Source organism: Microtus ochrogaster, linkage group LG1 (genome assembly GCF_000317375.1).
Source record: "Microtus ochrogaster isolate Prairie Vole_2 linkage group LG1, MicOch1.0, whole genome shotgun sequence".
In the NCBI taxonomy this organism is placed as follows: Eukaryota; Metazoa; Chordata; class Mammalia; order Rodentia; family Cricetidae; genus Microtus; species Microtus ochrogaster.
Window position 1 is genome coordinate 3,816,626 of NC_022027.1, and position 27,417 is coordinate 3,844,042.

The 27,417-nt window shown below is 57.2% G+C and overlaps 3 protein-coding genes across 3 annotated transcripts; 1 reads left to right on the forward strand and 2 right to left on the reverse strand.

Annotated features, from left to right (window-relative positions):
- On the forward strand, positions 1-6,596 carry Tmem259 (transmembrane protein 259; the record flags this gene model as incomplete). Its single annotated transcript, XM_005359125.1, has 11 exons — positions 1-171; positions 4,023-4,268; positions 4,352-4,451; positions 4,529-4,639; positions 4,744-4,866; positions 4,941-5,041; positions 5,141-5,198; positions 5,271-5,354; positions 5,426-5,558; positions 5,652-5,751; positions 5,856-6,596. Coding segments are annotated over 11 exons (1,662 nt in total), but the record flags the coding sequence as incomplete, so codon positions are not given.
- Positions 6,590-13,357, reverse strand: Grin3b (glutamate ionotropic receptor NMDA type subunit 3B). The gene is made up of 9 exons (XM_005359091.2): positions 12,903-13,357; positions 10,205-10,797; positions 8,962-9,994; positions 7,905-8,050; positions 7,707-7,822; positions 7,468-7,619; positions 7,155-7,319; positions 7,003-7,070; positions 6,590-6,921 (listed from the first exon to the last, which is right to left on the reverse strand). Exons 1-9 carry the CDS (start codon positions 13,314-13,316, stop codon positions 6,612-6,614), a joined length of 2,997 nt encoding a protein of 998 aa, XP_005359148.1. The 5' UTR covers positions 13,317-13,357; the 3' UTR covers positions 6,590-6,611.
- A 3,951-nt stretch (positions 13,358-17,308) lies between these two features.
- Positions 17,309-24,257, reverse strand: Wdr18 (WD repeat domain 18). Its single transcript, XM_005359092.3, has 9 exons — positions 24,017-24,257; positions 22,941-23,051; positions 19,738-19,871; positions 19,449-19,590; positions 18,618-18,761; positions 18,343-18,532; positions 18,099-18,265; positions 17,597-17,665; positions 17,309-17,512 (listed from the first exon to the last, which is right to left on the reverse strand). Exons 1-9 carry the CDS (start codon positions 24,224-24,226, stop codon positions 17,384-17,386), a joined length of 1,296 nt encoding a protein of 431 aa, XP_005359149.1. The 5' UTR covers positions 24,227-24,257; the 3' UTR covers positions 17,309-17,383.
- Between the last annotated feature and the right edge of the window lie 3,160 nt (positions 24,258-27,417).

Below are 27,417 nucleotides of genomic sequence, written 5' to 3' on the forward strand. Positions count from 1 at the left end.
GGCGGCGCGGCGCCCGTGCGCGGCCCGCGCGGCCCCAACCTCAACCCCAACCCGCTCATCAACGTGCGCGACCGGCTCTTCCACGCGCTGTTCTTCAAGATGGCCGTCACGTACTCGCGCCTGTTCCCGCCTGCCTTCCGCCGCCTCTTTGAGTTCTTCGTTCTGCTCAAGGTGACCCTTGACCCCTGACCTCTGGCCCCAGCTGCCACCCACCTGCCCACTGTCACTGCTTCAGCCCCTGACCCCTGACACCTGGATGCCCTGATGTCAGTCTTCCCACAGATGCAGCCCCTGGTCCCCACTTCCCCGGCTCCCAGGCCCTGCCTCTTTTCCTTTGACCTCTGACTCTGCAGCCTGGGAGCCTAGGCCCCGAAGTTTTCACTCAAGACCAGAGCCTGGTGTCCCCTTGGGAACACCTCCCACCTGTCATTCCCGTCCTACCCCACTCCGGGCCTCCCCTGGGCACAGTCCCCTGCCCCCCCCCCCTTGTCACTTCACTGTTCTCAGAGTCTTGTCAGGCCTTCTGTGGCTCTTGGGTGAGGTCACCTCACTGGGGTCAGCAGCAGAGTCACATCCAGGGACTGTGTGGCCTGGGACCTCACGCCTGCCTGAGTCTTGTTGGGAAATTCCAGTTGCCAGGCCCTGCCCTGGCTGTCTTCCTGCTGTGTTCCAGGGGGACACTGGGTTCGCAGCGACAAAGGCTGCTCAGGAGGGATGGGCACCAGGCTGCCTCTCACTGGGCAGCGTGCCTGTGACAGCCTTCCGAGATGAGCTGGCTGAGCCATCTGGTGTTGGGGGCGTGGCATGATGGCGGATGTGCTGGTGTTGGAGGGCATTGCCTTTTCCTCACATGGGGTTGGTGAAGGGACTGGCTCCTGTCACTGCTCCAGAGCTAGTAGTTTGGGATTTCATAGAGGTAGCTCAGGTACAAGCTCCAGACAGATGTTGGGTTCCCCTCAGTCTCCAGTCCCTGGTGTGGAGATGAGCCAGCGGCCCCTCTTCCTAGCTTCTACACCCACAGAGTCTCCGATGATGCCCCCCAGCTGGGGTGCCAGGTGCCTGAATGTAGCTGGGGGTCTGTTGGATTACAGTTGGTCCATGCTGTTTGAATTGGGACAAACAGGCCTTTTAGTGACTGGTTTCTGGGGCTGCTGTTTCGGGGAGCCCTGTTGGCTGTGTTTCCTGCCCATCCTGCCTGCCCAGCATCCTCCCAGCCTTCATAGAGGGGGTGTGCTTGATGGCCAAGGCCTGTCAGGCCTGTACCGCCCTGCACCCTGTTCCCACACCCAGCCTAGGCGTCAGCCCCTGTGGAAATCCAGAGAAGAACTGCTGGCTGTGGTGTCCCCTCTGCTGGCCTTACAGCCTCAAAGACTGAAACTAGACAGCCCTCCCTTGAGGCTCTGGGAGCCTAGGCTAAGCAGCCATACTGTGTGGGCGACCGTGGGGTAGAGGGAGCTGCAGCTCCTCAGGGTGTGGGCAGCTGTTGACGGGCGAGCAGGAGTAATGGCTCCAGCTCAAGCCCTGCTCGAGTGGAGATCTGACACTGGCGGGTGCTGTGTGGCACCCTTTGGTGGGCTGGAATCTCCTGGAGATCCTGACTGAGGCTGGTGGCACCGAGTGTTCTGCCGGAGGTGATAGCATGCAGCCCTCACCAGGCCTGTGTGACCAAACTGGCACAGAGTGGGTAGATGAGTGGAGGAGTGGCCCCAGGGCCTGAGTGGGCTGCCAGACACTAGTTCAGTGACAGGTAGGGACTTGTGGGATTGCCTAGCAGCTGTGGTGCAGAGAGAAGCCTAGATACGTCCACCTGTCCAGTGGCCACCTCCCTCTGCTTCTGGTTGCCCAACATGTAGAACATGGGCCTGTCTACTCCCAGTTCTTGGGCCTGACTAGCAGGAGCCGCTGCCTCTGCTCTCAGCCTGGGGGGTCGGACTTCATGATACTTAATACAGGAGAGCCTCACAATTCACAGGGTAGTGTTGGCTTTACGTATGGTGAGCTCCGGACTTTAGCCTTGCTCTCAATCCCAGGGTCCCCACCATCTGCCTGCTGCTCTGTATCCCCTCAGGTCACTACTAGGAGGGCTGGGGCAGGCTGCAGAGGGGAGGCATGGGCAGCAGGCAGAGCAGGGTGGGCAGCGGAGCATCCCTGGCTGGTTCTGGCCTTAGGTTGCTTATGTCTCTTAAACCGCTACCTAGTGGAAGGTGGGGACACCTAGCACAAAGTGGGGGCGCTGCTGCTGTGCTTGCCACCGCAGAATCTCTCTCAAGATTGGGGTTCAGGAGTCCAGTCTCGTCCGTGAAGAGTGTCAGGACTTGGGTGCATGCATTGAGCATGCCAGGTTGTCCAAGACTGTCATGGCCCTGGTGACTGCCATCACTTAAGGGTCAGGGTCCTGGTTCTCGTGGATCTGCAGACAGACAGAGATCTGTACTGGTCAGTGGGACTGCAGAAAGTTCAGGCAAGGTGTCAGTGGGGGCCATAGAGGAGTTTTACCTTATACCCTGTATAGGCCCAAGGAGCGCAGAGGCCCCTTCAGCCCAAGGACACGGCACATGAGGGACATCCTGGGGTCTACAGGTGCTTTGAACATCCCTGGCCTCTGCCTGACATGGGTTAGGGCAGTGATTCTCACCTTGAATCTGTGACCCTTCAATACAGTTCATGTGGTGGTGACCCCCAGCCATAAAATTCTTTTCATTGTTATTTCACAACTGTTATGAATCATAGTGTAAAAATACCTGCATTTTCCAGTGGTCTTAGACAACCCCTCCCCCCCATGCGGTCATGACCCATAGGTTGAGAACCCCAGTTACTCTCACACTGTGCAGGGAAAGGGGAGATTGTTCCCAAAGGGTGGGGCCTCTTGAGTGACTGTAGGTCTAGCATAGGGTATTTGAGGTTAATAAGTAGTATTAAGTATTCTGTGACTTTTATTTATTTATTTATTTTTTCGAGACAGGGTTTCTCTGTGGTTTTGGAGCCTGTCCTGGAACTAGCTCTTGTAGACCAGGCTGGTCTCGAACTCACAGAGATCCGCCTGCCTCTGCCTCCCGAGTGCTGGGATTGCCACCACCGCCTGGCAATCTGTGACTTTTAAAAACTTGTAGCCAGGTGGTGGCTCTACAGAACGTGTGTGTAAATACATATGTGTGTGGGAGCCTGTACCCCCCAGTATTCATGGGGGCTCAGAATAGCTTGAAGGTGTCAAACTGGGGATCGAACTCAGGTTCTCGGGCTTAGTGGCAAGCACCTGTACCAACTGAGCCATCTCTTTTCTTGACCTGTACTTGAACATCTGGAGCTGGGTTGGTCTCAGCAGGGCATCATGGACCCTGCAGGGTGTGAGCAGAGCTCTTGCCTTCCCATTCCAATCTCCCACATGGCCCATGGTTTCCTCGCTGCAGGGTTAACAGCAAGAGTGGCCATTGCCCTTTTCCAGGTGAAGCTACATTTCCCAGGCAAGGCAGCCTGCTACTACTGAGGTGCCCTGGCCCCACCAGGGCAGGGCAGGGCAGCTATGTCCTTATGGCTCCTGCTAGTCCCAGGAACAGGGCAGAGGGTTCCTTGCTGGAGACCTTGGCTATTCTTAGCTGGTGAGATCAGGGCTTCTGTTAGCAGCAGTGAGACTAGGGTCCCCAAAGGCAACTTTGTGGTTTTTTTTTTTTTTTAAGATTTATTTATTATATATACAACATTCTTTCCATGTATGCTTTCATGCCAGAAGAGGGCACCAGACCTCATTATAGATGGTTGCTGTGAATTGAACTCAGGACCTCTGGAAGAGCAGTCAGTGCTCTTAACCTCTGAGCCATATCTCCAGCCCCCTCCAAAGGCTACTTTGAGTTGAAGCAGCTGCTGGGCCAGGAAACTGTTGGAGGGTAGTGGTCCAGGAAACCCTTGCAGTGGGGACCTTAGGCACCTGGGTCCCAAGGAGGCACAGGCAGCCAGGGATACCTGGCTGGCAGAGGGGTGTCCCTCTGCCGTGCTGACTGCCCCCCCCCCCCCCCCCCCCCCCGCAGGCTCTCTTTGTGCTTTTTGTTCTGGCCTACATACACATTGTCTTCTCCCGGTCACCTATCAACTGCTTGGAGCATGTTCGCGATCGATGGCCGCGGGAGGGCGTCCTGCGAGTAGAGGTCCGTCACAACTCAAGCCGGGCACCAGTGGTCCTGCAGTTCTGTGATGGGGGTCTCAGCGGCCTGGAGCTGGGGGAGGAGGAGGAGGAGGAACTGACCGTGGAAATGCTCAACAACAGCTCCATCAAGGTGAGTGGGTCTGGGCGCCCAGACCTGGGGACACCCACCCAGTAGACCATCAGGGACTGACACCTAGGCCCCCTGTGCTGCAGTTTGAGCTGGACATTGAGCCCAAGGTGTTCAAGCCTCCAGGTGGCCCCGATGCCCTGAATGACAGCCAGGACTTCCCTTTCCCTGAGACGCCAACTAAAGGTTTGTGGCCCCAGGTAGGGAGGGTGGCAAGGCCACGCTGAGGGTGGGGCAGCTGACCACTCTTTCTCTGTCTGCAGTGTGGCCGCAGGATGAGTACATTGTGGAGTACTCGCTGGAGTACGGCTTTCTGCGGCTGTCACAGGCCACACGCCAGCGCCTGAGCATCCCTGTCATGGTGGTCACCCTAGGTAAGGCAACTTGGGCACCCTGGCGGACTGGGGCTAGGCCAAGGAGCACCCGGCTGTGAAGGGCTCCTGGCTTCTGTGAACTCTTGACTCCCATCTACCCACAGACCCCACCCGGGACCAGTGCTTCGGAGACCGCTTTAGCCGACTCTTGCTGGACGAGTTCCTGGGATATGATGACGTCCTCATGTCCAGTGTGAAGGGCCTAGCAGAGAATGAGGAGAACAAGGGTGGGGCCCCGGGCGGGGAGGACAGGGGAGGGAGGGATGGCGTCCACCCAGCTGCTCATGGCCGCCTCTCCCAGGTTTCCTGAGGAATGTGGTGTCTGGGGAGCACTACCGCTTTGTCAGCATGTGGATGGCGCGCACGTCCTACCTGGCGGCCTTCGTCATCATGGTCATCTTTGTGAGTGGATAGGCATGGCTGGCACTCCTGGGGGGGCCTGCTGGGCTGGGGTGCCTACCCTCAGGCACCCCTGACCCTGACCGACCTGCCCGCCCGCAGACCCTCAGCGTGTCCATGCTGCTGCGCTACTCGCACCACCAGATCTTCGTCTTCATCGGTGAGTCCTGGCCGGCCGGGGGTGGGCTGGGCTCTCCCCAGGCCCTCACAGGCGGCCGCCCTGTGCCCGCAGTGGACCTGCTGCAGATGCTGGAGATGAACATGGCCATCGCCTTCCCCGCAGCGCCCTTGCTGACCGTCATCCTGGCCCTCGTCGGTGAGGACCCCCGCTGCGCCCCCGCCCCCGCCCCGCCCCACCCGTGCCAACCCCGCCGCGTGTCCCCGCAGGGATGGAAGCCATCATGTCTGAGTTCTTCAATGACACCACCACGGCCTTCTACATCATCCTCATCGTGTGGCTGGCCGACCAGTATGATGCCATCTGCTGCCACACCAACACCAGCAAGCGGCACTGGCTGAGGTGGGGGCGGGGCCAGTGGGGGCGGGGTCAGAGGTGGATCCGGGTGGGACAGGGCAGGGCCTGTCAGACAGGGCAGCTTCTCCCGCCCTGCAGGTTCTTCTACCTGTACCACTTTGCCTTCTACGCCTACCACTACCGCTTCAACGGGCAGTACAGCAGCCTGGCCCTGGTCACCTCCTGGCTCTTCATCCAGGTGAGGGCCGCCCCTGCCCTGCTGCGCCCCACCAGACTGGCTGGCCTACTGCTGGTGGGCGGAGCCTCATGCGGCCTGGCTCACCTGACCTCTGACTTCCGCAGCATTCCATGATCTACTTCTTCCACCATTACGAGTTGCCGGCCATCCTGCAGCAGATCCGCATCCAGGAGATGTTGTTGCAGACTCCACAGCTAGGCCCCGGGACCCCCACAGCGCTGCCTGACGACCTCAACAACAACTCTGGCTCCCCAGCCGCCCCCGATCCCGGTCCTCAGCTTGCGCTGGGCCCCAACTCCAGCTCCGCTCCTGCGGGCGGGGCATCTGGGCCTGGCTCGCTGGGCGCCGCAGCCTCGGTGTCCGGCAGTGACCTGGGTTGGGTGGCCGAGACGGCCGCCATTATCTCGGACGCATCCTTCCTGTCGGGGTTGAGCGCCTCACTGCTGGAGCGGAGGCCTGCGGCCCCCAGCACCCCGGACAGCGCGCGCCCTGACCCCGGGGTCCCTCAGGAGGATTCGCCTGCGCCTGCCGGGTCCTGAGAGCAATGACTTGCCCGGCTCCCTGCGGGGCCGCGGCCGGAGCCTGAGAGAGCTGTGGTCTGCAGGGAGAGGGGCTGGCGGTGAAGGTTCTGGAAGCGGCCGGGACAGGGCAGCGAGGTGCGGTGGGCGCGTGGCCGCCGGCCGCCTGGTGCTCCCCAGTGCCTTCCTCATGGCGCCCGCGCAGGGCCGAGAGCCCGGGCCAGGACTCGCAGGTGGCGGCTCAGGACGCGGGGCGCACGTTCTACGCTATTTAATTGCAGTGTACAGAGTCGTGTTTGTATATAGAATAAACTGTCGTGGACAGCGCGGCCGTGTGGTCCCTCAGCTTTCCGCCGGTGGTACCTGCAGCAGGCGCAGTGGCCGGAGCTGGGCGCCATCCCCCAGTCGGGCCCGCAGCTCCCCGCGCCGCAGCAGTGCACTGCGCAGACGCTCCCGCGCCGCCTCGATGCGCAGCTCCAGCTCCTGCAGCTCCGCTTGCGGACCGGGCCCATTGGAGCAGAGCCACGGGCGGTCCCCGCCGGCCTCCCGGGTTTCCAGGAGGAACCGCACACGCCGCTCTCGTTCAATAGCCCTGCGCACCCGCCTCCAGCGCGCCGCTCCTTCAGCTGCAGGCGGTTGCTCCTCGGGGCCGCTAGGACAGAGAGGAGGCAGTGGCCCTTGCAGCCAGCCTGGCCACCTACCTGGGGCTCCCTCCTCCCCGTCCTACGCTCACCTGCACTCTTGCTCCGGCTTCTCCTGGTGCCCTTCTGGCGTCCCAGTGTTGAGTGCTCGGTGGATCTTCTAGGGACACAGACAAGCATGTCAGTGGGCGCCCGGGTTGCCCATCTGCGCCATCCCACCCTTTTCTGGTCCCTGCCACCTCACCTGACTCGTGTGAAGCCAGTACTGCAATTTGTTGCCTCTGCGGATACGTGGCAACACCAGGCGGTAGAAGACGTGCTCACCCAGAGAGCTGAGGAGTGCACTGCCCAGCCCGAGACACAGCAGCACAAACAGCCCCGAGAAGTGGTAGACACCCATCTGCAGCGTCTGCACGACAGCCATGTCCCCAGGGGGTCAGGGCCAATAGGTGGGGAGATCTTAGGAATGAAGGGGTGTTGGGGCTGTGTAGGGTGAGTGCCAATGCACGCAAGCATAGCCCAGAGCTCCCCACCCTGTGTCCCGGGCGCCTGCCCACCTCCGTCATGGCGAACACCCGCTTCCCGCAAGGCACCATCTTGTACCACTTGTCATGGAGCAGGTCAATGAAACCGGAAGACTTGTAGCGACTGATGAACTCCGACAGGTTGGAAGTGAGCGGTGAGTTCTGGGGGAGACCTATGCCGTAGCCTGGAGAGGTTGAACCGGGTGGGAGGAGGCTCCACTAAACTGCGTGCACCCACGGCTGGGATGCCCAGAACCCCACCCCACACTCACCCTCGATAGCAAATGGTTTGCCCACGGTGAGCAGCTTACAGTCAGCATCAATGGACACCTCATAGTCCAGTAGAGACTTGTCCATGATAAAGGCGTTGAGCTTGGGTGGGTCGCTCCTGTGGAGCAGGATGGTGCAAGGTCAGCAGGTCCTGAGTGGCAGGTGGCCCTCCAACGCCACACAGTACCCCGCAGACTCACGTGAGCATGGCCACTCCATGTGGAGTGGTGGGCGCACTATGGCGCCGCATGTGTGCGTGCATCTCAGGGAAGCTCGCCTTGATGTAGGCCTCTGCACTGCTCTCCCACACGGTGCCGAAGCGGAAGCCTTGGGAAGGGTGGTGCAGCTGCGGAGGAGGAGGAGCGCTCAGCCGGCAGCCTGCCAGGGCCTGCTTGACCTCGCACAGGGGCCTCGTACAGAGCTCAGATGCGGTACCATCAGTTCCGCAAGTGCTTCATTTGAGAACCCCAGAGACACTCCATATTTTTCTGCTCTCACTCCAACCCCAGTCCTCACCTCACCTGGCCTTGGCCATCAGCCATTATGGTGGCTAGCACATTGGGCAGCACCTAATTGCAGGGAACGCAAGACTGGGGGTGGGGTCAGCAGGATGCGACCAGCTAGATCCCAAAGGGGGAAAACTGAGAAATAGCAGGAACTCCAAAAACATGAAAGGCGAGAATAAGTTCAGATGTACTTAAGCATGCCTGCCACCCCTGAAGGACGGCAGTTGTTGGTTTATGTTTTTCTGCAACAGGGTTTCTCCGTAGTAGCTTTGGAGCCTGACCTGGAACTAGCTCTTGTAAATCAGGCTAGCCTCGAACTCCTGGAATTCTGCCTGTCTCTGCCTCCCGAGTGTTGGGGTTAAAGTCATGCACCACCACCGCCCACCTGGCTGCAGTTCTTTTAAAAAAGGACTCATCCTAAGAAGGAAGGCCTCGGATGGTGGTGGTGCACCCCTTTAATCCCAGCACTTGGGAGGCAGAGGCAGGTGGATCTCTGAGTTCGAGGCCAGCCTGTTCTACAAGAGTAAGTTCCAGGACAAACAGGACTGTTACACAAAGAGACCCTGTCTGGAGGTAGGGGAAGCAAACGGAGGTGTCATCAGGGTGAGGCCACGTCTAGAATCCCCCGGGGAGCTGGGGCGAGGTCAGGGGGTAGAGTCCCTGGATTCCATTGCCAGCACTGCAATTGCTGAGCCCAGTGCCACCCCACTCTGACTACAACCCACAGCCCCTCAGCTTTCCCAGGCCCCACCTTGGGGTCATGGATTCCAGACAGCTCCTCAAAGGTCTTGTCCCCGACCATGACGGCAGCCAGGTTGGCTGTGTAGCTGGACAGCACGAGCAGGCAGAAGATTGCCCAGAGGTTCATGAGGAAGCGTCCGGTAGGACACTTGGGTGTCTTGCTGGAGACAGTGCGCCCGAAGAGGATGGCATAGCAGAGGTTGAGCGCCGAGGAGTAGGAGAAGACAGTGCCACGGTTGCGGCCACGGGGCGTGAGTCCGTAGGGGCTCCGCCATTCGTACAGGGTAAGGAAGAGCGCTGTGAGGTGCAGAGCCGCGAAAACACCCACCCACATGGACCAGTGCAGGGGCCACATGAAGGCCCCAATGGGTGAGGCCGTGTCCCGCGTACGCACCATGATGCCCAGGCTGGTGGAGAAGAAAGGGCTGGTGAAGTCCACCACTCGGGAGCGAGCCGAGTTGATGCTAAAGCTGGTCACAGCCATGTGTGCCCGGCCAGCCAGCAGATCGCCCACCAGGCCTGTCCAGCGTCCATCACGCAGGGCCCCATATTTGCCGTCCCCCACAATATAGAGCTCGAAATCGAAGGCCAGGTCCTCAGCCAGCCGCTCCAGCAGGTCAATGCAGTAGCCATAACAACATCTTCGCAGCGCGCGGGGAACCGAGCCGTTGGCTAGTGCTGCAAACAGCGCATCCAGCTTGGACGAGTCGTTGGTGCCTGGGTCTAGACACAGCTGCCCAGCTGGGCACTGCCCATCCTCATCGGATTCCCTGGTGAACACAAACGGGTGCTCCACCAGGGTCACCACTCGCAGCTTCGGCCGTGCCTGGGTGCCAGATGGAGACGGGACGCGCACAGCAGCCGTCCCGGGCTCAAACTCCAGCTGTCCGTCCTGCCAGCTGCCCACCGTTGCCCAGGCTGGGGCGCCCAGCGGATCCCGGCGCAGGCTCCACACCTTGAAATGCCGAGACACGTGCACCCGAGAGGAGCCTGTCACCCACACGGCCCCTGTGCGGCCCTGGAAGGATGTGTTGCTTAGAAATCTGGGGAATGGAAAGAGTAGGGATTATCACAACTCTGAGAGCTCTGCGCCTTGCTCAGCTAGCCCCCGCCTGGAAGCCATGGGGGCGCTAGGCTGAGGATGGAGGGACAACCACCCGCCTCTAGGTTCTGTTCCTGCTGAGGCACCCACCCCTGACACACGGGACAGAGCCAGGCTATGGGCCTGGCCTTTTCCCCGAAGCTGGACTCACCGAGCCAAGGTGTGCCCAGATGACTCAGGCCCAGCTGGTTTCGGGTCCTCACAGTTGACGGCACCCGGAAGCAGGGAGCGCTCCGGATGTGCGAGGGCCATGCTACCGAGTGCTCGTGCCACAAGCTCCACCGTGTCCTGAATGGCAGCCTCCAGTGAGGGCCGTTTGATTTCTCCCAACGCCAGCACCCCAGGTGACAGGCCGGCCGTGGGCAGTGCCTCCGCGGGCAGTGGTGTGCCTAGTAGCCACTGAGGACCTGGTGGTGCAGCCTCTAGGACCTCATGTGCGCGGGCAGCGCTGCAACCGAGGAGGACTGCGGCAGGCACTATGCTTAAACCCCCGTCCAGTGCCCCCAGCAGGGACAGTCCAGCCCGAAGGCCGCCATTGCTACTGTCCAGCCGACTCAGGTCCAGCACGAACTTTGGAGCCTGGCCAGCACGGCTAGTCCAGAGTGTCACAAGGCTGCCAGGGTCCCGGACACGGCAGAGTACCAGAGCAACGTCCTCCCAGGCATGCGCCTGTAACAGGGACACCAGCACATCCAGTATGGTCTCCAGGGGACTGGCCCAGTCCAGCTGCAGATGGAACGGGGTCTGGGAAGAGGTGGTTCTAGTCAGTGCTAGTGAGCTTGGTATCCGCGGCTCCATCTCCACCCCACTCTCTCAAGCTGGGCACCGTCCTGCCTGCTTCAGCTCACCCTGGTCCGAACCCTCTAACCCTCCCCGCCCAGGCTGGTCTTGAACTCACGATCCTCCTGCCTCTACCTCCGGAGTCCTAGGATGACAAGCAGGTACCATTTCTTCCAGTTATGCCCTGCTGAGATGAGATCCCAGACTTAGTGCACCGTGGCCCCAGCCTCCCTCGTTGTCTTTTCTATGCATTCCCCCAGCTACAATGCCCTTTCCTCTCCAAGCTAGTCAACGCCCATATGTTGGGGAATAATATTTTAAGGTGTGTTGCTTTTGTTTATGCTGCATTTATTTAACTCTGTGAAGCTACGATTCTCTGTCTGTCTAAAACACCTGATGGTCTAAAGGGCTGAACGGCCAATAGCAAGGGAGGAGTAAGGATAGGAAGGGCTGGCAGGCAGAGAAGGAGGGAAAAAACGAGAAAGAGAACAGAACAACAAGAGAAAAAGGAGAAGGGAACCCAGCAACACAGCCAGTCACGGACACATCTTTGATCCCAGCACTCGGGAGGCAGAGGCAGGTGGATCTCTGTGAGTTCTAGGCCAGCCTGGCCTACACAGCTAGTTCCAGGACAGGCTCCAAAGCCACAGAGAAACTCTGTCTTGAAAAAACAAACAAGCAAAGATTTACAGAAGAGAAAGATAAGAGCCCAGTGGCAAAAGGTAGATGGGTTAATTTAAGATAAGAAAAGCTGGCAAGAAACAAGCCAAGCTAAGGCCGGGCGTTCATTTTTAAGAATAAGACTCCAAGCCGGGCGATGGTGGCACATGCCTTTAATCCCAGCACTCGGGAGGCAGAGGCAGGCGGATCTCTGTGAGTTCGAGACCAGCCTGGTCTACAAGAGCTAGTTCCAGGACAGGCTCCAAAAAACCACAGAGAAACCCTGTTTCGAAAAACCAAAAAAAAAAAAAAAAAAAGAATAAGACTCCGCGTATGATTCTTTGGGAGCCAGGTGGTGGGCCCCAAAAAAGCCTAAAGAGTAAAACATCACACAACACCTCCACATCCTTCAAAACCCAGCTCTGTTGTCTCTTCTCTGTAGACCTGAACATTATCAGGGAGAACCTTGGACTCTCCAGAGCTCTCCCAGACTTTGGTTCCTGTCTGTCTGTCTGTCTGTCTGTCTCTCTCCCCGCTTTGGCTTCCGTCCTAACCTAGTTCCACCCCACCAGGCGCCCCCTGGTGCTCAGCACATCCAGAGCGTCCTTAGGGGTTTTGTAGCACATTTGAAATACTCAGCGGCCCCAGTAGATACCCAACATTCCCTGGGCGCTGCTGTCAGGGACGCGTTGCTGAGGAACACAGGAGGATGCCACGGCTCTGTTTGGGGAGGCCAGGCCAACCCCAGAGGAGCCGGAATGGGCTCAGAGGCTGGAAGCATAGCTGACCGCAGTTCCCAGAACGGGACGATCTTCAGCTTTGGTCTTGAGTCTCCCACCCAACCAAGTGGCCTTAGGGGATAGAGGGAACCCAGGGACACGAGGGTCTCAAGCCCTGCTCCGGTTGTTACTCCTGGTGGGAACTTTGGTTGGCCTGCTTGGTCCGGAGTGAGACAGCTTTAGACACAGAGACAGAAAGAGACCCTAGCCGGGTGTAATGGCGCATGCCTTTAATCCCAGCACTCGGGAAGCAGAGGCAGGTGGATTTCTATGAGTTCAAGGCTAGCCTGGTCTACACAGAGGCTCTCCCAAAACATTAAGTAATTTTAAAATGTTAAAAAAAAAAAAAAGACATAGCGAGGATGAGACATGCCTAGGTTGGGGATGGACCGGTTCTGCTCTGGGGCTGGAGGCCACCAGAGCGCTGTGGATAGGAGTTGCTGGCCTGTAGGGTCCCTAGGATTTCCCAAACTGGCCAAGTCCAAGGAGAAGAGAGTGGCGCGCCCTCCTAGCCAAGGCGTGCTTAGGAGGGAAAGGAGGGGGCAGGGGTCCTCTCCATTCCCTTGTTGGAGAAGTGGGGCTCCCGCTTCCTGTCCCCACGCCCCAGGGTCCCCAGCGCTCCCTGCGTACCGGGGTTCCGAGGGGCGCGCGCGCCTCTCTCCGCAGGATGCTCAGTACCGGGGTCTCCGTGGCCGCTGCCAGGAACTGCAGCAGCCGCAGCTCGGGCCGCGCCTCGGGAAAGGCTACCGAGGCCACCACGCCGGGCGGTGCCAGGACCTGGCACAGACCTCGGGCCAGAGACGCGGGGTCCCGGGCGGGGGACGCGATGGCCACCAAATCCAGACTCAGGTTGTGCGGCAGCCGCGGTGCGGGGATGGCCAGGGCGGCCAGGACGCGGGCGCGGGCGGCGGGCGCCCGGGGCAGGAGCGCAGCTAGGCGCAGGGAGCCCCCGGCACGCGAGGCAACCCCACAGGGCTGAGGGTGACCGCTCACCGCCCGGAGCCCCAGCGCCAGGACGAGCCACAGCGTCCTTACACGTTCCATCCCGAAGTTGCCACTGTGCGCGGGGAAGGAGGAGACACCTGGGCCAGTCCGCTCCGTCCCTCCTTCGGGTCCCAGTCCACTGAAGGAGGAGCTGTGGCTGGCAGGGAGGGACTGGGTGATGCCTCCCACAGCCCAGAGGTTCTCAGAACAATCTCTACCAGCTCAATCGTGTGTGCACCCTGGGGGAAAGTGGGGCAGACACATCGGTGGAAGGTAGATGTGCCCTCCAGTCCCGGCAATCACCTTTTTGGTAATTTTTTTTACTTTATTGACAAACTGAGTTTATTTCACGTGTGTGTTTTTGTTTTTGTCTCCCTACCGTTTCCACTTCTGACCACCACTATGTCCTACCCTAACACCCCATACACACTGAGAACCAAGTAAAGGGCGGAGCGCCATCCTTTTAGACAACACACTGTTGGCAATGGAACCTGGACAACATTTACCAAACACAGGAGGGAAAGTTCTCCCTTCCCATTATAAAAAGGACAGCCAGATACACCAACTGTTGCAGAAAATAAAAGACGGAATATTTCAAACTGTTTAAATCATGTTCTTAAGGAGACCGCCTCCAATGCAGGGTCTTGATAGCTTCCTGGTCAGTCATCCGGAAGCAATTCTTCACATCTTCATCCTCCTCATCTTCATTATCTTCCTCTCCATCATCATCCTCATCAGGTTTTGGTTTCTTCTGTGGAACCTTGTTGCCACCTCCAGGAGCAGCTTTCTTTCCAGACATACCCAACAGCTTTCCATCCTCCTCAGCTTCATTCTCTGACTGCTCTACAGCTCCCAGGTGCCGCCCACTACTCCGCACAGGCCCTGACCCGCACTTCAACCTTACCACCACAGGAGGTGGGATTTCAAAGCCCCCCGAGAGAAATGCTTACTGTACAGACATTTTCAAAGTTGCCAGCGTTACTTTAATTGGACTGCCTGCATAGTTCATTGCTTCTGCTTCTGCGATGTGTAATTTGTCTTTCGCCCCAGCACCTGATCTAACCGTTTTAGTGATAACTGGTGCTCATTCTCACCATTATCCACCTTAAAGTGAAAATAATTTTTTTTGTTTGTTTTTCGAGACAGGGTTTCTCTGTAGTTTTGGAGCCTGTCCTAATACTAGCTCTTGTAGACCAGGCTGGTCTCGAACTCACCGAGATCCGCCTGCCTCTGCCTCCAGAGTGCTGGGATTAAAGGCGTGCGCCACCACCGCCCGGCTAAAGTGAAAATCTTTGTCAGCTTTTAGTTTACAACCGACAAGGTAGTTCTGAGGCCACGTCCATCGAGTCTTCCATGAGACGGAGGTGGAGAGAAGTCGGATGGGGAGTACTGCCTGCCGCTCCTCAGAACAGACACGCAGGAGGCAATCACGCCAGGGACCAGCAACAATCTTGAATCACAAAAACCAAACAACAAAAAGGTATCTGTATTTATATCTTGGGTTTGTGGGCTAAGTTGCATTCTGCAGCCCATGTGGGGACAGCCTTTTGGGGTCTGTCATTCCTCTCCACTCTGTGGGTCCTCAGACTTGGCTGCAAGCGTCCTTACCCCTCTTGTTTTCTTCTCTTTTAAAATATGTATTATTATTGGCGCATGTCGTCAATCCCAGCGCTCCGGAGGCAGAGGCAGGCGGATCTCTGTGAGTTTGAGGCCAGCCTGGTCTACAGAGCGAGTTCCAGGACAGCTGGGGCTACACAGAGAAACCTTGTCTCAGAAAACAGTATTATTTTTCGTATTTGTTTGAGACGGCTCCATTATGCAGCCATGGCTAGTCTGGAACTCCATGTTCACACCAGGCTGCTCTTGAACTCAAGAGATCCATCTGGGTCTGCATTTGGAGTCTCCGTGGAGCGTGGGTCCACGCTCTCAGGGACCATTGGATTCCCTGGAGCTGGATGTGTGCCACCCAGCACGGGTGCCTGCAACCAAAGTCATGTTCTCTACAGAACTCTTTAACCTTCCAAACCCAGTGTCAAAAGCCCCCCCCCCCCCACACACACCCCGCCAGGCTCGTCTTCCTATGACTCATTTAGGCACCATTGTCATTGTCCCCTCGGTTCAGGGAGGACGGGGTAAATTCAGTCCAGTTCCTCCTGCCTCTCGGGGCTCTCATATAGTCGATCCTTCACTGCTTGAGCAATCACCACACTCCCCTCCCCCACCGCTCCAGAGCCCTCTATAGCTCCACTGTCTCCCCCGCAACTCAATTGACTCAGGGTCCAGCTGTCCGCTGAGTGTGGCCTGTAGCGTCAGGGACCAAAGGCTTTCCTGGCCGGGAGGCTCCTGCTGGGAACTCTGTGGCCTATCCTCACAGGCAGGGCCTGGGAAATATGGCATTCTCCCAAGATCAGGCAGCACCTGCAGGGAACAAGCAGCCCTGATGAATGAATCTACACTCACCCCCAGCCCCACCCCCCCACGCTCACTCTCCTTACAGAGCCAGTTAAAGGAAAAACATCCATCAGGCAAATAAAAACGCCAGCAAGACAGACTGCATTTGAGCCGCCTTCTAATGGGATAGCAGTCAGCTAGGCACCTGGCCAGGGCTCCAAGGTACATCAGGTTGGGGGTACTTCAAGGTTCCTGCCTGGGGCCACCATGTCACTTCAGGGATCCTCAGGGCATGCTCCCTGAGGCTGACATGTGCCACCAACCTCAGTCCTCACGGGTGGGGCTAAAGTCCTCAGAAATCTGCCCTGTCTACAGTGTTCCCAGCTGGCCCTCTCCCAGTCTACAAGGACTTCTGTTCAGTCCACTGAAAGCGACACAGTTGGGGTACAGGTCCAGCTGGATTCACCACTCCTAACAGAAGGGCAGAAAGGGACCCTCCACTCCAGCTGAGTGAAAAGACACACAAGACTTTCTTGGGGTGCAGGGCTGCCTCAGTGTATGAACTTATCCCCAAGAATCCGGTTTTGCACATTTCATGTCACACTGCGTAGCAGCACTGGTGTCCCCACGGTTCCTGGTGGTCTCCGCCTCCACGCTGTCCCACTTCCATCTCAAGAGGATGTCTGTGGGGTCTTGGTCCAGGCTGCCCCACTGCTCAGAAGACTGGGAACAGTGTCTTCCTGCAGCTCGGCACTCATCCAGTCTGGTAATTATGGCTGAGTCCCCAAAGCAATTCTGATTTCTTATAAGCTCAGAGAAGCCAGTCAGCTCAGGGAAGTGGGGGCCGCACAGATGAAGGGATAATCCTGAGAGCCTGCCCAGATGTCAGGAAGGCTCGGGCAACCTACGCTAGCTAGCCTTTGAGCCCAGCCATAGCAGGGCGTGGCACTGCAGAGCTCTCTTACACACACACACACACACACACACACACACACACACACACACACACACACAGGAGCAGGAGCATGACGAACACCCAAGGAGGGGACCGAGTTCACTGTCACCTGTCTCAGGTAACCTCCCCAGGTCTCTGGTGTGCTGAGAACCCATGGCTGGTAGAGTCCCTGTGTGCCTGCTTCCCCCAAACCTCTCCGAGGGAGCAGGGGCGGCTGGTGTGGGAGGAGTCGGGGTATCTGGGCCAAGAATGCAAGGAGCCAGCTCGGAGGGAAAACTAAGGCAAGCGTCAGGGACACTAGAGCACCCAGCGTCCTGGCACAGGAGGCCGTGGGTCCTCAGGGTACGGTCACATTCTGCCACCAGGTGCTGTCCAGGACGTCCTGAGCACACGGTGATGGGGTGTCAGGGTGAGGTCAGCATTGGCACCCGCTCCAGCTGTAGCAGCGACAGTTCTGCTAAGTCACTTTTTTGGATCGTTAGGCAGAGGTGTCAGTTGATGGTGGCTTTCCAGAAGGCTCTGTGGGTATTTTGGGCTGAACTCCTGACTGCGCTCTGGACCATGCAGGGCTGGTCACTGTCTGGTTGGCCCCAGTGAGGACCCTACGCTGTCAGTCCCTCACGACCTCACCCACCCATGCCCTGGGGTCCCCAGGTGTGAGGCCTCACAACCCAGCCCCTCAGGGACAGAACAGTCCAGGCACAAGTTTCTTTGTCCATCCTTTGTTTTTAAAGCACCAGAGCCAATGGCAAGTGTTCTGGTGACAGCCGCGCAGCTCGTGTCACTTAGAGGGCCGGGTGATCATGCGCGTGGAAAAGTCGAAGAGGTCCCGGTTGATTTTGCGCAGGTTGCGCACCTCCTCCTCCAGCTCCAACACGCGCACTGGCAGCATCTGATTGCCTAGCATGTTCTGTGGTGACAGGGGCGTGTGGGTGAGGCCGCTCCTGCCCGACCCACCCAGGCCCCTCCCACAACCAGGACTAACCCCACCCACCTTCTCCACGTAGCCGGATAGCGCTGCCTGCAGCTGCTCCAGACGCTCCAGGTAGGTCTGCTCGGTGCCCTGAAAAGTGGTACGGTCACCCATTGTGTCCCGTGTCACACAACGGAGCACTCCAGACACTAGGTCCTCAGCCTGTGTGCCACCCTCTGTGGAAGGGCCAGACACCACCCGCTTGGCCTGGGGAGTCGCTGAGGACACGGGGCTGGGTAAAATCCCTCCCTTCGGGTGCTCGCCCATCCCCAGCTGCTGTCCTCAGGCTGCCCCAATGGTCTATCCTCCTCTATTCTTTAAGACCCAAGTGACCTGCTCACACACTGGGAGCAGTATGACAAGCCAGCCTTTGAATGTTGGCCGATGCCCAGTGTGCCTTCAGACAGGAGTCAGTTGTGTGAGCAGCCGTGGGTGCCGACGACCTGGCAGTAACTCAGGTCTTTAAACGATGGCGCCGGCACCAGGGGTCTCCGGGGGCTGGAACGTCAGGCTGGGTGAGTACCTGCAGGTGGAGCCCTAGCTGCAGGCGCAGGCCCCCACCCTGGGCCTCATCTCCATGCTCAGCACCCAGCAGGTGCTTGTTGAAGAGGGGCAGGGGTGAGCTGGGCTTGAATTCAGGGTTCAGCATGCTGGGTGGGGCCAGGATGATGGCTGCATTCGTCACTGGGCCTGAAGGACACAGAACACCAAGTTAGGGGCTGGCTGCAGTGCAGGCCGATGGGCTCCACGTGAGGCATGGCGCGCACCTTTGAGGGTGACTGTGCGCAGGCTCTGCTTGCTCTTCACATCCCACAGCCGCACTGACTCATCGTGGGAACCAGAGAGGAGAACACTGCCGTCCGTGGACACTGACAGACACGTCACTTGGTTCCTGTGCCCCCTGAAGACCTTCCCTGCGCTCTGTTCAGGCCGGAAGCTGTGTTCTCTCTGTCCAGGCTGTGGTGTGGGGAGAGGGCAGCTGTCAGAGTCTGGGATGTGGGGCACCCACCATGTGCTCCCTCAGCCCCCAGTGGCCACTCACCCAGCTGCACAGGTCCACCTGGAAGATGGAGCCATCGCTGCCTCCACAGAACACATGGTGCTCAGCCAGGTCCATGGTCACAGACGTGACGCCCACATCAAACACGACAGACAGAAGCAGATCTCCCGAGGAGATGGCCCAGAGCTGCAGGGATGGGAGGCCTCGCACCACAGACAACCAGGCACACAGCCAAGCCAGGGAGCCAAGAAGGCTGAGGACCCTGGCACCACCCTGCCCATGCTACAAGCCTCCAAACCCATCACAGACGCGCAAGCCACTCTGGCTGGTGGTGCGGGCAGCTCAGCTACTGCACCAGACAGGGAAACTAAGTCACCAAGGCTGGGGTAGGAGGCCATGTCTTTGCTTCCTATGCTCCTAAGCATAGGCAAGCCATGGCTACACAGAAAGACAGACAGACAGAAAGACAGAGAGAGGAGAGGATTGAAGCGGGGAGAGGAGAGGCAGGGAGAGGAGCAAAGAAAAATGTAGAGCTCGAAAAAAAAAAAAAAAAAAAAAAAAAAAAAAAAGAGGGCTGGGGTAGAAGCCTGGTTTGATCCAGCAAAGTGAGGTCCTGGGTTCCAGCTCTAAAACTGTGCCAATAATAAACAAACAATCGCAAACTCTCAAGGGCAGCTGGCTACTGCAGCACAGCCGAGTGGGAATTTCCAGTAGACAGGCTAGACCGTCCATCTCTGGGTGTCCTTGGTCAGGCATAGGATTACGGGCTGTCTGGAACGGAGGCAGCCAGGGCAAGGGAAGGCCAGCCTCCCTCTCTCCTGGCTGAGCGCCAGTGGCAGTCAGGAATTTATGGGTCCAGGTTGGGGATGCTACCTTCATGGTCTGATCCAGCGAAGCGGTGGCCACCCGGGCCATGGGGCCCCCGAAGCCGCAGTGCACATCTGTGATGGGGAGTGTATGCTGGGACCAGACATGCCTCGGGGCGAGGATCCTGGACGGGTCTGCCTGCAGCACACTGGACACAGCACAGCAGTGAGGCCAAGAGCAGAGACCCTGGCCTGCCTCCTCAAGCCCGCCTCCTCAAGGCCCCATGTCCAGCCCAGGTGCCCCCGCCCTCAGGCTCCCGTGCTCTTTCTGTGCAAACTCCTGGCACGTGCCCTACCTGCAGAGGTTCCAGACCAGCACCAGGCAGTCCTTGCCCCCTGAGACAAAGTGGCTGTTGTCACCCGTGAACTTCAAGCACGACACGTCCTGGTAGTGACGGGTGAGGATGACCAGGAGGTTCCCAGTGGAGACCTGGGGTGGGACAGGCAGCAGTCAGGGGTGACAGAACCCTGTCTACCCGCTCTAGGCCTCTGGTGGATGAACAGGGCACTGGGCCAGTGTCTGATGGCAGTGTGACACCACCAGGAAAGGGGGACATAAGTTTCCTGGGTCCTCTGAGTCCCCAGGGGAGCCTGAGCTTGATCATGTCTAAGGTCGGCTGATCTGGGGTGTACTGGAGGCCCCCGCGGGCACATCTGCCCGTCAGCTGCATGAGAGCCAATTAGAAAACCAGAGGAAACAGCAAGCAACAGTTCCGCAGGAGTGAGCCTGCAGCCAGAACACCCAATCTAAGGCCGGTGTCCGTCCACCTCACAATGGGGAGGGACAGGTCAAGGGGTGCTGTTTCTGTCGGGTGTCTGGGCACCTGCAGAGAAAGAGCTCGGCCACCCACACACTAATGTCACAGGAGACCGGCTCCCCCAGGAAAAGGGGCAATCTGCGGGCCGGGCAGCGCCCCCTGGTGGTCACAACTCAGACTCCTTAGGGTGGAGCAGGCTGGGGTCACCTTGACACAAACAAGTCACCTGCTGGACCCTTATGTAGGGCATTTTCTTGACTAAATGATTGACAGGGGTCTTCCCACTGTGGGTGGCAATAGGCCTGGACGGGGGCTCCTGGGTTGCTGTAGAAAGCAGGCTGGGCTGGGCTGAGCTCCTAGTGAAGCTGAGAGGGAGGAGGGGGTCACCTGAACAAGGGGTCAAGGGCATGATGGGGAAACCAGAGACATCTGACCCGAGCCAGTGGGAGCTCAGGGACTGTGGCTGGGGAACCTGCATGGGACCGAACTGAGGCCCTCTGAATGTGGGTGACAGTTAGGGGGCTTGATCTGTTGGGGGGCGGGGCTGGCAGTGGGACCAGGACACCGGAGCCCATTCCTTGTGGAGGGTGGGACACCTTGCTCAGCCTTGATGTGGTGAAGGAGCTTGGTCCTGCCCCAAGTTGGTAGGCCAGACATTGTTGACTCCCTAAGGAAGGCCTTACCCCCTCTGAGGTAAGGATGGGGGATGGCTGGGGGGGATGTGGAGGGTGGGAGAAGGGAGGGAGGAGGTGGAACTGAGGGTGGTGTAGAAAATAAAAAGTAAATTACTTTAATAAAGAAAAATATGAGAGAAAAAAAAAGAAACCAGGCTGAATAGGCTAGAGAGATGGCTCATGGGTTAGGAGCACTGGCTGCTCTTTCAGAGGTCCTGAGTTCAATTCCCAGCAACCAGGTGTAGCTCCCAGCCATTTGCAATGAGATCTGGTGTCCTCTTTTTGCCAGTAGGCATACGTGCAGACAGAACACTGTACACATAGTAAATAAATCTTGAACAACAACAAAAAAAACCAGGCTAAAATGCAGGGGTGGGAGGTGGGGGTGGGCAGCACACACTTTTAATTCCAGCACTAGGGAGTCTGAGGGCAGCCAGGGCTACGCAGGGACACCCTGATAAGGGCTGGCAGGGAGATGGTGTGAAGAGTAGCCAGGACTGAAGCGGTGACGAGGAGGAGGAACTCAAGGGTAACACAGTGAGTTCAAGGCTGGTCTGCACCACTTGAGAACCAAGGAGGACTTGGTAGGTGAAGTACCTCCAGAACCCATGTTCAGCCATCGGTGACAGTGGTAGGTGGAGCTACGAGCCATCTTGGGTGCCTGAGCAGAGAAACATGGGCCCACACGCCAGCTGAAGTGGCTCTCTGATGCTGACGTGAGGACTTTCACACGGTGTATAGCAAACCCAAGAAGGCACAGGAAAGGGATCTTAAATGCGCCCAACCTAGGTGGACCCCTCCTGTGGGACCACGCCTCAGAATCCTGGTCTGAGAAGGACGTGGTGGCCCAGGGATGGTCTGGAGGAAGATGAAGCTAGGAGGAGCAGGGTCAGGACACAGCCTAGCACCTCGCCTCCTCCGGCCTCACTCATGGCCAAGGTCACTAACTGGGTCCAGTGTGGAGCCGGGCAGCTAGGGCCTCTGGTGCTGAGGAAGCAGGATGAGGCCGAGGGAAATGGGGGCGGGGCTGGCTATCACAGGGTTTGTGACAGGGTTTTTTGAGCCATGGTTTCTCTTTGTAGCCCAGGCTACCCTGGAACTCAGAGATCTGCCTTCTTCTACCACCCTAGTGCTGGGATTAAAGGTGTCCACCCTCAGCATCCGGCAATAATTTTACATTTTAAAAGATTTTTTTAAAAAAAAAGATTTATTTATTTATTTATTATGTCTACAACATTCTGCCTCCATGAAAGCCTGCAGGCCAGAGGAGGGCGCCAGATTTCATTACAGGTGGTTGTGAGCCACCATGTGGTTGCTGGGAATTGAACTCAGGACCTCTGGTAGAGCAGCCAGTGCTCTTAACCACTGAGCCATCTCTTCAGCCCCTCCAGCCCCATTTTAAAAGATTTTATTGACACGCACCTAGGATACCCCAGGCCAGATGAGGGTGTGTGCTGTGGACTGGGGTAGTCGGAGCTTTCACTGCTGCACTGTCTCTCCAGTCCAATTGATGCTTTTTAAAAGTTCAGTATTTTTTATTTTTCAGTTTATTTTCTTTATGAGTGCTTTGCCCACAGGTATATATGGGTACCAGGATCACACCATTAGTCAGAAGCGGGTGTCAGCCTGGTGCTGAGAACGGAACCCAGGTGCTCTTTGAGAGCAGCATACGCTCTTAACCACATCCACGTCGCCTGTGAGGGCGTTATCTGTTAAGTTGTTCTGTTCCTGCTTCCTGCCCTGATGTCCCTCAACACAAGCCATCAGATAATATAACATCACAATATGATAAGCCAAACAGACGACTTCTGACCAGCGTTTTGTCAAACAAAAACAAGTTAGAACACTGTCTTCTCCTAAGTTTCTTTTGTGGTTACCCATAAAGGTGGGGCCGGCACCGGGGCCACCTTAGGCTGAGCCCTGGGCTGCACCCCACAGTCATGATAATTTAGGACCCCATAGACACAGTCATATTTTCGGTAACATTATTAAGAACACCTGCCTCCGTCAGCCTGGACACTAACCAGTGTTCCCAAGTGACACATATACATGACAAGCTGTTCTTACCTCCCACAGGTAGATGCTCTCGGCAATTCCTGCTAGGACATACAGGCCGTTGGATGCTGTGGTCAGACAAGTGACTGGCCCAGGACACATGATTTTCTGTTGGAGCTGGTCCTAGGGACACAATGTGAGACAAGCATGTGAGCCTCAGGAAGAGCAAGAGGAAGGAGTAGGGGTAGGCAGAACCCCCAGTGAGTGGTTGGGGTGTCTCAGGGCTAGACCCTGGCCTATACCCCCCACCCTACTGCTGCAGCCAGCGCAGCCTGGATGCCGAGACTGGCGTGAGTGTGTATGTGTGTGTGTCTGTCGGGATTGAGACACGGAGGCTTCTTTTCAGGCGGAAGAACAGCAGCCTTTCTTTTGCCCAGCAACCTTTTATACCTCTACTCCTTTTGTGGAGACCCACCGGCCAGAAAGAACACAAACATCCTTGTCAATTACAGACCATAAGGAAGTTCCGCTGTCAGTCAGGGGGAGTGAGAGCAGCTGGGTCACAACACCCCCCAAGAAAGCTCTACCCGACATGAAGGAAGCTCTGGTTCCAGAAACATAAGAACCAAAAAACCCATGCCTCAGTCAGTCCTTATAGTGAAGAACCGAGACCCTTAAGAGGATAACAAGAGCGGGCGGTGGTGGCGCACGCACTCAGGAGGCAGAGGCAGGCGGGTCTGAGTTTGAGGTCAGACTGGTCTGCAGAGCCACTTCCAGGACAACCAGGGCTAAACAGTGAGACCCTGTCTCAAACCGCCCGCCCTCCCCCTGAAAATAAGAGGGCAATGAAAGCATTTGCAAACACTCCATCTCTTCCCAAGAACTCTGATCTGTCATGTCCTCCAAAAGCACGATTTCTATCTGACTCCACTTTATTTTCTGCATCAAAATTAGCGCTCCACTGACTAGAAATGCGCAAACGTTGATTCGCCACACATCATCTGAGCATGCGCGCCGAGATCTCAGGGCGCCTTTGCGCCAGGCCCGCCGCCAGTATCACACAGCACCCCGGGGTCGGTGACCCCAACTCCAGCGCGTCCAGTCCATGCGGCCGTCCCTCGGCCCCCACGGATGCTGAGGCCACGCACCTTGCGCTGCAGCTCCCAGGCGCAGATGTAGTTCTTGCCTTGCTGCGCCGCCAGCAGGTATTCGCCATTGAGCAGCGCCAGGCCCCGCGGCCCCGCCTGTCCGCCGCGGTAGGTGAGCAGGTTGGCTCCCGAATGAAGCTCCCACACCACGCAGCTCCAGAGCTGAGCCGCGGAGTCCGTACACACCGCCACTTCCATGGGCGCCGCCATGCTGAACGGGCAGCCCCGCCTCTGAATCCCGTCGTCCCTAGCGAGACTCTTAAGATGGCTCCTGGCCCGCTAGAGCGTCTCCTAGCGGCCGAACGGGAGAGCGTGCGCATGTGCGGTAGCTTCGTCGTGGCGAGGAGGCGGAGCTCTCCGGTGCTCCCCGGCTCCTCCAGGCCTAGAGCGGCGGGGAAGCGCGTGGGGCGGAGCTCCTCTGCGCATGCGTACAACGTTCGCCGCGGGGGGTGGAGCCGCACGCCCTGCGCTGCGCCTGCGTACCAGTTCGGAGGGAGCGGGATCCCGCCACGCGGGCCCTCGGGGGGTGAGGCACCAGCCGCTCCGCGCGCTTTCCGTGCTTGCTCCCGCTAACTGCTCGCAGGGTTTGTTTTGGACCGCAGATCAGAGGCGATTGCTATGCAGAGTGACTAGAGATTTTCACCGGTTCTGCTGGGTGTTTGGGCTCAAATGAGTCAAACTTTTACAGTTGTTTTTTTCGTCTTGAGACACTCTAGTCCTCGACCAGTTCCCCTGCCTCAGCCTCCTGCGTGCTGAGATGACAAGCCTGTCATCATGGCCGGCTTACTTTTTAAACTTTGTTTTAAGGCAAAAATATATAAAAAGACCTTTATGCTTTATTTAGACCGAAAGAAATTAGTTACTGCATGTAAGATCAGGTTACATACACACCAAGGATAACACGTCTGGCCAGGGCGTCGCTTTGGTGATTAAACGCGTACTGATTGACCACATCCTTTATTGATTCGCCTCCTCTTTGACCTTTCCTCTTTGGCGTCATAAATTTCACATTTGTATTTGGTTCACTCGGTGTAGACCCAAAAAGTCAATCTCCAGCCAAACAGCCTTTAGCCTCAGGTCACAGCCTGCTGGCCTTAGGCCAGGTCTCAAACCAAGGGGTTTTCTTGTTTTGTTTTTTTCCTAATGTGCTGTTAGTAAAGAAGAACGGATGCCAGTGTTGAATCTTGCAGCCGCGGATGTGGCTGTCCGGAGCGCTGCACCAGCCGGGGCCGCACCGGTCAGGTTTTGAGCCACTGTTGGGCCTCCCAGGGGAGGGAGGTGCATGCCGGTGCCAACTTGGGACTCCTCGTCCTCCTAGCAGAGGAGACAGTTGCGGTGGAGAATGGCACTTAATGTGGCCACCAGATGGCAGGCACAAGCTGCGGGGACGTGGAGAACCGGAGGAGATCCTCGTGGGGCAGCCGCTTGGAGCAGGAGACTCAGGGAAACACGGTGCTGTACAGGGCGCGAACAAAGTCCTGGGGCAGAGTGGAGGATGTGGAGCTGCCTTTGAAAGCATCTGAGAGCCGGGCGGTGGTCGAACACGCCTCTAATCCCTGCACTCCGGAGGCAGAGGCAGGTGGATCTGTGAGTCTGAGGCTAGCCTGGTCTACAGAGTGAGGTCCGGGACAGGCTCCAAAGCTACAGGGAAACCCTGTCTCTGAAGAAAAAAAAAAAAAAAAAAAAAAGAAGAGAAGAAGGAAAAGGAGGAGGAGGAGGAGGAAGAGGAGGAGGAGGAGGAGGAGGAGGCAGCGGCGAGCATCAAAGGACACAGCCTGTGTGTTTTTGTTAGTGGTTCGTGAGAGGGAGGGAATTCACCTCCCAGGACTCAGGTAGCCCAGGCTGTCCTTAAACTCCAGATCCTCAAGGTTGGAGAGATAGCTCAGAGGATAAGAGCACTGGCTGCTTTCAGAGGACCGAGGTTCAATTCCTTTCTTTTTTTTTTTTTTTTTAATATTTATTTATTTATTTATTTATTTATTTATTTATTTATTTATTATGTATACAATATTCTGTCTGTGTGTATGCCTGCAGGCCAGAAGAGGGCACCAGACCTCATTACAGATGGTTGTGAGCCACCATGTGGTTGCTGGGAATTGAACTCAGGACCTTTGGAAGAGCAGGCAGTGCTCTTAACCTCTGAGCCATCTCTCCAGCCCCCCCCGAGGTTCAATTTCTACCACCCACATGACAGCTCACAACTGTGATTCCAGTTCTAGGGGATCTGACACCCTCACACCAATACACATAAAATAAAATTAAATAATTAAAAAAACCCTGTCTTGCCTCCACTTCCTGGGACCCAGATTGCAGCGACTTTTAGTGCTAAAGTATGACTAGGAAGAGACATGTGAAGATGGCTCGGTGATCATAGCCCTTGCTACTCTTGCAGAGGACCCAGGTTCAGTTCCTAGCTCCCGTGCCAGAGCGGCTTACAATCCCCACCAACTCCAGCTTCAGGGGATCCGATGCCTCTGGCACTCAAAGGCACCTGCATGCAAGCGAATGTACGCCCACATAAATACATGCACCTGTAATTAAAAATAACCTGGGCTCACAAAGAGAAAAGGGATGGGGACGGGTGGTAGAGGGTGGGTCCAGCATGCACGAAACCCTGGGGCTCACCCCAAGCACCACAGAAAGCAGACACGGTGACACGGGTGTCGTCCAAGCACACGGGGTGTGTCAATTATTTTGGTTTTTCAAGACAGGTTTCTCTGCAGCTTTGGAGCCTGTCCTGGAACTAGCTCTTGTAGACCAGGCTGACCTCAAACTCACATCGGCCTGCCTCTCTGCCTCTCGAGTGCTGGGATTAAAGGCCTGCGCCACCACCACCCGGTTTGTGCAAAATTTTTTAAGAAAAGGCATTCAAGATGAAAGATATAGGGGGTAATTCTGAAGGCCTGGGTTTTGCTCTCAGCAGAAAGAAGGGTGGAGGTGCCAAGAGCCAACTTGGGGCTTGAACTTGGTCCTGAGTTCCACTTGTCAACTGTGAGCAGTGGGTGAGGCCCTTGTAGGAATTCAGGCCTCCCTAAGGGGGTTGCTTAGAAGACCCAGCAGTGACAAGTTCGTCAGCCTCAGGGCTCAGGTACATCCTTATCTGGGTCGGTCAGGCCTACAAGTTTCCTTAATCTCCATTTTAGGACTCCAGACAGGAACAGAGCCTGCTGGTCAGCAGCTGGGGAAGGCCTCCCTCGCTGAGACCTGGCTACTCTCCCCTTCCCAGGCGCACTGTGAGGTTAGGGGTCAGCCCGCCCCCAGCCGGCCCCTGGAATGAGGACAGTCCAGTTGTGTCAGCTGAGGACAAAAGCCACACTTTGGGCATCCGGGACCACCCAGTTGCTAGACCTCTGAGAAAATGCAGGGCACAGCAAGGTATGGAGGATCCAGATCAGGGGAAA

What these genes read in the sequence shown, in the direction of transcription:
- Grin3b (XM_005359091.2), bottom strand. Translation starts at nt 13,316, where the DNA reads ATGGAACGTGTAAGGACGCTGTGGCTCGTCCTGGCGCTGGGGCTCCGG. An exon ending in GCGCGCCCCTCGGAACCCCG is followed by an intron (nt 10,798 to 12,902) that starts GTACGCAGGGAG and finishes ACCTCTTCCCAG; the next exon opens with ACCCCGTTCCATCTGCAGCT. An exon ending in CTGGAATCCATGACCCCAAG is followed by an intron (nt 8,051 to 8,961) that starts GTGGGGCCTGGG and finishes CCTCCTCCGCAG; the next exon opens with CTGCACCACCCTTCCCAAGG.
- Wdr18 (XM_005359092.3), bottom strand. Translation starts at nt 24,226, where the DNA reads ATGGCGGCGCCCATGGAAGTGGCGGTGTGTACGGACTCCGCGGCTCAG. An exon ending in CGCTGGATCAGACCATGAAG is followed by an intron (nt 18,762 to 19,448) that starts GTAGCATCCCCA and finishes CCATCCCTGCAG; the next exon opens with CTCTGGGCCATCTCCTCGGG. An exon ending in AGGTGGACCTGTGCAGCTGG is followed by an intron (nt 18,533 to 18,617) that starts GTGAGTGGCCAC and finishes CCCACACCACAG; the next exon opens with CCTGGACAGAGAGAACACAG.